Below are 11,319 nucleotides of genomic sequence, written 5' to 3'. Positions count from 1 at the left end.
TTTGCTTTGATGAGCACATGTCAAAAAATTTTCTGCCATCCAAAGTTGAATTAAGTGCTCCTTATCAAAATCATAATCTTTGGGAAATATTGAACAATAAGCAAAGCATCTTTTGAGATGAGAGGGGAGGTAGCAATAACTCAATCTCAAAGCAGGGAGAATCTTGCTATCACTTTTTTCCTCCCATATCTCACTTTCAAAATTTCATTCCATTGCTCATGAGATGATTCTGTGTATAAGAGACTCCCAATGGCTTTCAAAGCCAAAGGCAGCCCTTTGCATTTTTTACTATTTTTCTACCAATTTCTTCAAAGTCGGAGTTTGCACAATGAACATTTCCATCATGGAATCCATATCTACTAAATAATGACCAACTATCTCCTTCTGATAACGGCTTCAATTGAAGTATATTAGCAGAACGCATGGTTGAAGCAACTTTTCCACTGCGGGTGGTTAGAAGAATTTTGCTTCCTACAGCCCCATGATTAAATGGTGATTGCAAGGCCTCCCATAGCATAAAATTTTCATTCCACACGTCGTCTAAAACAAGGAGAAACCTCTTTTGAGTTAGTTGTTGTTTCAATTTAATTTGAAGCATATTTAAATCATTGGTATCATCCTTAGATCCAGTGATTGCCTCATAAACTGTTTTTGTTACCCTCAACACATCAAACTCATCAGAGACACACACCCAAACTTTGAGGTTGAATCCATCCATCACCCTTCTATCATTATATACGAGCTGGGCAAGAGTAGTTTTACCCAGACCACCCATACCCACTATAGAAATCACAGATAGTTGGTTGTTATACTTTTCTGACAGAAGCCATTCAATGATGGTTTCTTGTCATCATCTCTACCATACGTTCCGGCTTCATCCACTAAAGATGTAGTTGGCAATCTATCTGGTATAGCAGTTTCCAATCTAGCACGACTATACGTTCATTCAATCTTAATATGTCCCTTTGAGATGCAAGATATTCCAGATTTTCAAGGACGTTTTTCATCCTGTATTCAATTTCCTTCTCAAATGAACTAACAGAAGCGCTAAAGAAGTTTCGTACCTTGCCAATAGCACTGTTTCGACTCTTTTGTTCAGCTTCCAGCTTGCGCTTGCACATTTCATAATCAATCTCATCCAAGACATCCTCAGCATCGAACACGGCATCTTCAACCAAATCAATCCAGTCCTTCACCTTCGGATTAGTGATCTGCTTTTGCTCTGCATCGTCAACCACGGCATCGATGGATAACAGGACGAACTTCAACTTATTGAGCAATGCCTGGTTCAATTTTGGTTTGTTGAAGAAGTCCAGAACATCCCGAGAAGCCAGCCTATCAAAAGCCACCTGAAGAAAAGCAGAAAGAAAAGCACCGCCGACGAAAGCTCCCGCCATAGATGAAGATGTTGTGCTTGTGCAAATGCAAACCGAAAAAGAACGTGATGAAAATGCGAGAGTGGGAAAGGTTATTGCAATGGAAGGAGTGTGTGACTTTGTGGGTTTTGTGAGTGTGGCCAGAAAATGGCAAAATGCGTTCACTTTTTACTCCGTCAACCACGCTACAAAATATCGATCAAAATGAAGACTTCGAGTTCCCAGTTCATTCCATTATTATACTTCTTTGACATTTCGAAGTGTTTTGGACTGCGTATTAATCATTTCATTATCATCTTCATCCCGTCAACCACGCAAGAAAATATCCACCACAGCACAGACTTGAAAGCGATCTTGCATTGTGCTTTACGATTCAATGGAGATTCCTCGCCTCATACCCTGAAATTATATATCTTTATTATATAAATTTATGTAAAAAAAATTTAATACAGTTTTTAATCTCGAAATTTAACTTCATTAAAGATTAAAGAGAATATTAACCTTTTATATTTTTTTATATAATGAAATGAGTGTTTGATACTTCTTATATAAGTAAATACTCCTCCAATCCTTAATATAAGATCTATTTAACTAATTTGATTAGATTAAGAAAATTAGGTAAGTTAGTTAATTATAAGAAATATAACATATTTTTCCTAAAATACCATAATCATCTTTCTTAATATCCTCCCTCCCTCTTCTACTTAATTATGGTTGAGAGAATATCCACAGAGGTAATTTAGGAAAAATTGATAAATATGAGAAATAAGTTTTATATTTAGGACCAAAATCAACTCAATAATTAGGTCATATATTAAGAACCCGAGGAGTATTAAATATGAGATATTGTTGATTTGAAATAGTGCAATTGTAATTCATTTGTATAGTAAGAGATATTAGTAAAAAAAAATTACTGATTTAAAAATGGATTAAATTATTTAAAAAAAGACAATATTTTTTTTAGTAAGAATGTAATTTATTTTATAAAAAAAAATGAGATAAAGTTGAATTTCGGAGACTCTCTACATCCTTGTGAGATTTGAGATCCATCTTGACCAATTAGTTAGTTAATCATATCCATGACATCTCAAAGTGCCTACAAATTTCAAACTCATTCAAGAGATGAGGACCATCAAAATATGTTTATAAAGCACCAAATTCATGCCATCTACTAAGCTTCAAACAAATACAAGTCATGACCTCGACATTCTCTACAGTTGACATATATGTTGCCAAATGCCAATCAGTTTTTCTTATCACAGTTTATTGATTTCAGTTTTCATTCAGTTTTCTTCCATCATATGTAAACATTTCATGAGTTAATATATTTTCATTTTGCCTTTTTTCCCCAAAAAGAGAAGAAAAAAAAACTGCAGTCCAAATAGGAGGCTATACATTTGCCTTAGGGCAAACTCGGATCTTCACACTCACACACACGGGCGCGCACACATATATGTATCAAAAGCTTATATGGATTCGAAGTGTGAACTTAAGCAACAGGCTTTTGCAAGTTCCAAATAAACCATATTCATAACACTATCTTTTTCAAGAACCAAATGTGGCAGCAGCAATTTTCCATTCTTCTCTGCTGATAAGATGAATCATCAGTCGTCATCAGTATCAAATAAAAACTTATAGTAAGCTACATTATTCACAAATTGCAAGTAATAATAACGAGTCTTATTCTACTAACTGGGTTAGATCAACATTCACACTACACCGCTGAGACTTGTTTCTTAAACTCCATGAAATGTAGAAGATCTAACTTCTCCACTTCCATAACAGCACCAAAACTATTATAGGGAGTAGGTGACAGAGGTAGTTATGTATAGTAATAAGTAGCTGCAAGCATCAGCTGTATTTTTTTGTACAGATGTGGGTTAACAGTATTTATTAAGTGTATGTATAAGGCAGTGATACAAATGAACAGTACACCGATTCTCCTTTCCCTGGAAGCTCACAACTATGAAACAAGACATGGTGTGCGTGACATATATATACAATAGAGAAGTTGTCTATATACCCAAAAAAAAAAACTGTTTATATTCTCTTCTGCAGGGCAACAAATATTACCATGAAGATAGGAGAAATGAGAGAGAGAAGATAAGGCAGAACTTGATTAAGTGCCCTTTCTTGCACATTGAGGTCTTCTTGTAAAGGGTAGTTAGACTTGCTTTCCATGAAAGCATCAAAATAATTCTGGTAGCCTGTGCTCCATGAAAATGGAGATCCTGTTGTCACCTTCATCATTTCCATAGCCTGCCAGGTTTTAAGATTTAAACCATCATGCATGGCAACAAGTATACAAAACAAAAGTTTTCCTATTTTTGTGACGGGCTTAGGTGGAGAAGTCAGGGCATGCTAATATGTGCATTGTCAAATACTATTTAATTATAACCAGTTAATTATTATTAATTTTCAATATATGAAAGTATAACTATGCATCATGAGATTCGAAGGTAAAATAAATAGATCTAAGGGAGAATTACAATGAGATCCCAAAGAAGAAAAATAATTACAAAATAAATCCCAGAAGTTGTCATTTTCCCTTCTGAAATTTGTCATTACATATTGCTTAGATTGTTATTAGGATTTTTCAGTAATTATTTTTCTTCCTTGAGACTTGATTATACTTCTCCCTAGATCTAATTACTTTAAGAAGTCCTGATATATATTGTTACTGAAATAAAAAGAGAGAGGGAGAAGATTGAGTCCCAGTTCTGTCAATATGATCTCACAAATATGGGGTTTTCCTGTCCTCCCCCCCCCCCCCAAAAAAAAAAAAAAAACAGCAGCAATATTTTCATGTGGAACAAAATATTACCTGAAAGCTGAACATGAACTGTCTTGCTTTCTTGCTCAATTTAGGATTTGGGTGAGACTGGAGTTTCTCATACATAAGTCGAGCTTCATTGGACCTGTCAATTCATCAAGTTGTTACACGAGGCAAGAGAAAAAAGTAAAGAGCATCTACCTAGGCTTTCAAATCAAAAGGCTATTATGGCCCCAAAATAAGATTTAAATAATGATGATCCTAGTTATGACAGAGTCAAAGGCAATAAAAAAGGCAACTCTTATTCAATAGATGGTATGTGATATAATGATCATAGCTAGGAGACTTTTCGTATGCAGAATCAGCAACATCCTTAACATTCAATATCTCGAGCTTTTGTCTGGCCATATATTGTTCCTCCCATCAGGTAGAAAATCCTGGGAATTGGCATTATCTCCCTCAATGAGGCTTAAATTACATCGCTTTGATGGGAAAGATTTATTTCTGGAATGACACACATCAAGGCTTTTGAGAAACCTTACTTAACCCCAAGGTATCAATGCCTGGTTAGGTTTGAATTCTGGGTCAGATCTCTGTATTCCCAATGTAATTATTATGTTTTTTTGGCATAAGGAGGTCTGGTAGATAACATTTTCCTTTTGAATAAAAGACTCCTCCACCAAGAGACAGCCCCGGTTCTCTCTATAATGAAAATATCCAGAGATTTCTTCTAACCAACGTGTTACAACTAAATTGAATTTCAAATATGATGTGAGAGGCTCTGTTTAGGTTCTTTTTTTTTTTTTTTTTTGGAATTATGAGCATGCGTTGGAGGTATATATCCTTTGTCACATTGAAACATTTTGTGTCTAAATAAAAGAATTTGGTGCTTGCACTTTGTCTTTCCATGCAAAGGAACATGAAAAATATAGAGGCAAGTTATGTATTATTCGAAGAGAAATATAAAGATAGGTACTAGTCATTGAAATAAATTAACCTTTTTTAATTCTCGAATGAAGAAACAAAAGATGCTGGATTAAACACATATAACACAAAGATTTGAATAATGCTGATCCAGTAAATTCAAGTTTTTTATTTTTATTTTTATTTTTTTAATTCAAACTAAGTGGGAGTTTTACATATACCTGCTGAGGGAGTCTTGACAAATTGACCACTGCAAAGCAGTTAATCCATGCAGCTCACTCTGCAGAGACATGATTAATCTAAGAAGTTTTCGTTTTCATTATATTTAGTGAACTCGAGAGGGAGATTAACAAACTTACTAAGCAAAAATATAACTTGTACTTCTTTCGGTTTTAGCAAGTAGCAGTTACCTTAAAAGTTAATTTCTCCATAACCTTTTCATAGAACGGCAATGCTTCTTTCAGCTTTACAGCATTCATTAATGAGTCACCTTCCTTCAATGCCTGTACACATTATGCTATTTGGCATAATTATGCTCCAAAGTCATGATAAGCAGCTCAAGATGTGGACAAATAAATCCATAGAACAAAAATAGAGACTGAGTCACTAGAAGTTTGTTGCAATGCAAAATTTGGATGTCATAAGATATCCTTTTGATTCTGATTTTCATGAATTCTCTTTTACGAATGTCTGGAGTCATATTGACATGAATTTCTCCAAACTATTTAACAAATGAAGTCTACATCTTATTTTTTGTAAGTCAACCAAAAAAATTAAATCCATTTAGCCAGTGATAGTGAGGCAAGAGTTGAAATACTTCAGATGCCATTATCTAAACTTACCTCCTCACACTCAGATTTTATCTTTGGATCAATATTTAACCCAATTTCCTTCTTGTAGGCCGCAAGTAATTGTCTTGTTCATTCTTCTTTAGCAGATTTTTCTTCTTCAGTCTCTAGCGCATCCCCAGGATGTATCACTCTTCATCCAACGTACTGAAAACACCGAAAAAAATAATTAAACACACAAGATATTTGGGGTGGAAAACGGAGGGCAAATTGAGAAATACAACAATTCCTGAACAAGCGAACTGAATGTCAGTATCAAATATTATATACTGTTTTTGAAATATTGCTGGGTCTAGGAAAGACAACCCAAGTAGAAACTTTTGGCTTGTAAAGATCTGATTCATCTTCCTCAGTTTTCTCAGGCTTGGGAGCTGTTGTTGCAGCATCAAACTTGCTCGTGTCCCCAACAATCAGCTCCACCTCAGGCATATCACTTCTTGAGAAAGAGTCAGAAATTGGAACCAATCCAGGTGGCAGTCCCCTCGTATTTTTCTTATCCGCAAATTCAAGTCCCATGAAATCCATTTTCGAAACTGACAGTTGTCCCTTCTTACCAACACTATTATCCACAATATTACTTCTTGAAGACCCTCCATTCCATCCCTGCAATCCTAAGAACCAATTCAATTTTCAAATACACATTTCAGCGCAAACTACATACAGTGGAACACATAGCTTTCAATTTTTAACCATATACTGAATTAAATACATCAATGCAAGAAATTTCTGCTTAGCACAAGATATGCCTGTAGAATTACCTTGACCCGTTTCATCAACCACGCTCTCTCCTTATACTTCTTGGCTTTCTCCATTGCGATCTTCAGAGACATTGGCACTTCCTTCTGCCCACCATCATCAACAAAATTCTGACCCGAACTCAACCCGTCATTCCCATTTGATTTTTCAACCGAACTCGCAGCAATGTTTTGCTCAACTTTCAAATCAGAGTTCGATTTCAGCGATTCTCCGTACGCCTTGGCTTTGCTGAAAGCGAGCTTCACAGGGTCAACCGGTTCGGGCTGAGATTCGGGCGTGGTTTCGGAAGATTCAACATTTTCAGGGTTAAGAGCACAGAAAACTTTTATGGGCTTAAAGGGGGAGGAGAGGAGAGGAGAGGGTTTTGCAGGGGAGATGAGTTTCAATGAAGAGAACCATGAAGGCTGTAAAGAAGCCATAATTTTGAGGATGGTAAGAAAACTAGCAGAGGCTCGAGAAGGTGTTTGAAAGGTGAGAAAAGGAAGAAGCCATCGGGAAGATGGAATAACTGTAATAAGAAAGAGTGATTGCTCCCCGCCTCCTGGTTAGATAAGGCAGTAACGGACGGTTCTCCCTCCCGCCGTTTGGATTATGGGGCGCACGTAGACCGTTTATAGCAGACCCTCTAAACATAATTTTGTTTTTATTTTTACCTCATGTTCTTTTTAGCAACTTATTCTGCCTATTATTTAGGACGGAGCAATTGCTGAAAAATTCGTAATTAAAAATTTATAATTGAAATTTTTTTAAATCATAGGTGAAAATAGATGCAACTCTTTTCAGTGATATACAACATATTTTCAACTCTTTTTTTTTTTTACAAATGATTAAAAATATATTATATACAGGTGAAGAAAAATTGCGCAAACAAATCGATATTTTGATTTTTTAAAAAATACTCAATAATTGACTTCTGTGTTTTTATAATTCTTTGTCCATTTTTTAAGCACGCTTTTGATTCCGAACCTTTCAAGTAAGAAAATTTGTTATTATTAGAAGAGTTTTGCATTCATTTAGTCTGACTTAATTTAATCCGAATTAATCAAATCTAAACGTATAGTCATGAGAATTAGTTTGCAAATAAAAGAAATTTATATCCTCTCATTATCTCACTCTCTCCTTTTTCTCTCAAAATCTCATAAAAAATAAATGGTTCATATTTAGTATGTCAAGAAGTTGTTATTAAAATATTTTATAAAAATAAACAAATAAAATTCAACCTAACTGTTTACAATAGTAGCTTAAAAATTTAAAAAAAAATTAATTTATAGAATATTTTAATAATAGTTTTTAAAAATATTTTCTCTGGTTACTCTCCTGCATAAGAGCTTTATCTTTCTCCCCTGTGAGAGTTAGTTATGATGGTTATCATCATTTTTGTGTGCTCGATCTACCGCCTACTATGACAGTGACTAAAGAGTGTCTAATCTGTTGCTCATTGTGACGGAAAAGAATTGGTAAGGTATGGAGATCGAGGTGGAAGGGCAGTGTAGTGGTGATAGTGGTGCGAGAAGAAGGAAAGAGAAAGAAGTAGAGTTGATTTGGAAGAAGAGCAATCATCAGCAGTTATACGGTGGTGTGCTTCTTGGAAGAATGATGACAATAAAGAGTTTCAATGCTCTGATGGTGACCAAGATGATCAGGAAGGGTTAGAACTTAGAGAAGCGTGAGGATCTAGAGATCATTAAAGTTGAGGATCGATCGTTTATTTTTGAGTTCCTTCATACAGAAGATTACTTAAGGATTTTACTTCTCTCATGTGTCACAACTCAAAAAGTACCACCCAAATCCATCTCATGTGATCGAGCATGAAGAAATCGAGTTATAAGAGAATCTTATTTTTAAGGCTGACCCCGAACACAATCTAGACATTAAGGATAAGCAACTTAGGGATAAAACTTTTCGGTTACTTAAGGTTTTTTGGAAAGGAATGTCTCTTGGGAGTGCCACCTAGAAAACTGAAGAGCGAATGTAGCGTGATTTTCCGAACTTGTTTAATTAGGAAGAGTTAGTATTGTGTTAGTTTTGATAATTGTCTTGTGGTGTACTTGTACTTGCTTGAAGTGATTCTTCTCTTTTTGTATCTTAAATTTTGAGGATAAAATTCTTTTTAGGTAGAAAGAATTGTAAGGGGGAGTTGTATTAAATGAAGGAAGAATTTGGGGAAGATGTAATTAATGAAGTTGAAAAATGGGGAGTGTTAATTAAAGAAGGAAGGGGAGGAAGGACGCAATTGAATAAAAAGAAATTGGGGGCTGAAAAGACCTCTTCTTAATATATAATTATAAAACCATTTTTAAAATGATAACCATGGTAGAAAAAGAATTGAGTTAGAGTGTTAAAATACTACCATGGTTATAAAGAGTTTGACTTATTTCGAAAACATCCCAAGTAGCTCAGAATGCATAAAACACCCATGGGTTTAACAATGTAGAACAAAACCTCAAGGCACAGTAACCGCCCACAAGCCCAACATAATATTCATCCCACAAAGACTTAGGGCACAAGAAACACAGGGTGCTCAACCCAGCCCATAAGTCATACATCGCACACAGCAGAGTCTTATGGCCTGCAACCATTTTAACAGTATTCCATCAAATACAGTCATCCAAACAAAAGAAAGTATACGTCAACACAGTCGTGGGCCCTAAGATAGCAATATACATAACATTACATGCCTAAACCAAAAGAGGACTACTAGGCTATGCTCGCCTATGCCTCTGGTTGCTTCCCTTCACGCCGAGCCAAACTAGATGGCTCTCCTGAAAAGTATTGATGAACAGCGGGGTGAGACGTAAAGTCCCAGTAACCAAGTATTAATTTATGACATATACAAGTAGGATGGCAAGTTGGTGAAGTAGTGCTTAAATATAGCTTAAGAAATAAATGGTACTGTAATAGATATAATCTCATAAAAAGAGTATATCTCTCCATCCACAATACAATTCATATAAAAGTACATATATGCAACAACACAATGAAATATGCCCTCCCATCACCTTGCTCCTCCTTATGACTCCTTGACAAGGACCCGGGCTTTCTGTGCTGAGTAACCCGGCCAAAGGTCACCCCACTCACATCAAGCAATGGGCCCCCCTCCTGTACCTACACCGTCCAAGACTGGACTATGGTGCAAGAGGTGTCTACCCAAGAGTTCATTCTCAATTCCGGGCCAAGGAAAAGGAAGAACTACAGGGGTCTAACAATAAGGCCAAACACTGGGATCCGTAGTGTAGGCATGCCGCGCGGGCTTCAAGAACAATTATCCTCCACATAACAAAATCCATCCTCCACATATGAACCCCATGCATAGTCACAATATAAATCAAAATATCACAATCTTCAAAGTAAGATGATATAATTTCAAACAAATTATAACACATTTTCATTTCATTTAATAACATAATATTAGTATATTAAATTCAGTACTACACGAAAACACAATTTCCAATAAAACACAACTCAAACATAATTAGATCAACATACTTCCCACTTCACCAAAATTTGTCATATAATAAAATATATATTTTATTCACAGGCATACTTTTACAAATTAACTAAGAAAATAAAAACATAATAAACACCTTACAATCCAAAGCATGTATATAAAATAAATTAACCCCGGTTACCTCTACTCCAAGCTTAACCTCACAGCTTGAGAAATAAGAGCGCAAATTACAAACTCCGAAGTACAAGATAATCTACAAATAATATAGATACAATTTAATATACATACAAATAATTAACTTAAATTACATAGAATTTATTATTAATAATATCTATACTTATATTTACTATCCAAAAATTCTTACTTCAAATAACAATTTTTCTCTACCCAAATAACTCATTTAAATTATAAATATTTATAAAATATTGTTTTTATCTAATATTGTAAGAATCTCAATTTATAACTTAAGTTTCCAGTTTCAAAATTTTTCTAATAATATAGTCTTAACCTATTTTACATTTTAAACCGATTAAAATATCAATAATATATTAAGTAACCCAAATAAGTTATTTAACTTAAATTTAATCGGTAAAAACATTCTATATATCTTGAATAATACATTTTCAACTAAAATCTTAGTTTAAAATTCTCAAAACAATCAATAAACAACTATAAACCGATTAAAATTTCAATAATATATCAAACAACCCAAATAAATTATTTAACTTAATTTTAATCGGTATAAATATGATATATATCATAAGTGACAGATTTTTCAACAAAATAAATTTGATTTTAAATACCATAGGTAATAAATGGACAAATCTAAACCGATTAAAATTTCTTAATAATAATTCTTTAAATTCCTACGGTCAAATATTTTCGAAACTCAATACTTACTCTATACCCAAATCACAAAATTTTCTCCAAACATTATAATGATACTACTAATATAAAGCTTTAAATATATAGGAAATATTCATAAGGAAAAATTTAATAGAAAGAAGTGTTTAATGTACCTATATGATCCCCAAATGCTAGCACGTCCTTACAGAAATCTTCACTCACTCTCTTGTTCTTTGTTTTTCTTCCTGCGTCTCTCACCCTCTCTTTCTCTATTCTACGTAACACTCCCTCCTCTATTTATCATTCTCATTTCAACCGTCCACCCCAAGTTTTTCTGCCTTCATTTAT

The 11,319-nt window shown here is 34.4% G+C and overlaps 1 protein-coding gene and 1 pseudogene across 1 annotated transcript; both read right to left on the bottom strand.

The window, feature by feature from the left end:
• Nucleotides 1-256: 256 nt before the first annotated feature.
• LOC114732194 (putative disease resistance RPP13-like protein 1) lies at nt 257-775 on the bottom strand. The gene has a single exon (XM_028919483.1). The coding sequence runs from the start codon at nt 773-775 to the stop codon at nt 257-259; it is 519 nt and encodes a 172-aa protein (XP_028775316.1).
• Nucleotides 776-3,416: 2,641 nt separating this feature from the next.
• On the bottom strand, nt 3,417-7,096 carry LOC114732197 (uncharacterized; annotated as a pseudogene).
• Nucleotides 7,097-11,319: the final 4,223 nt, after the last annotated feature.

Source organism: Neltuma alba, unplaced genomic scaffold (genome assembly GCF_004799145.2).
Source record: "Neltuma alba isolate B1F8T4 unplaced genomic scaffold, ASM479914v2 tig00012888_pilon, whole genome shotgun sequence".
Classification (NCBI taxonomy): domain Eukaryota; kingdom Viridiplantae; phylum Streptophyta; class Magnoliopsida; order Fabales; family Fabaceae; genus Neltuma; species Neltuma alba.
The sequence above is the reverse complement of the archived record's forward strand: the minus strand, read 5'-3'. Positions and strand labels throughout refer to the sequence as shown.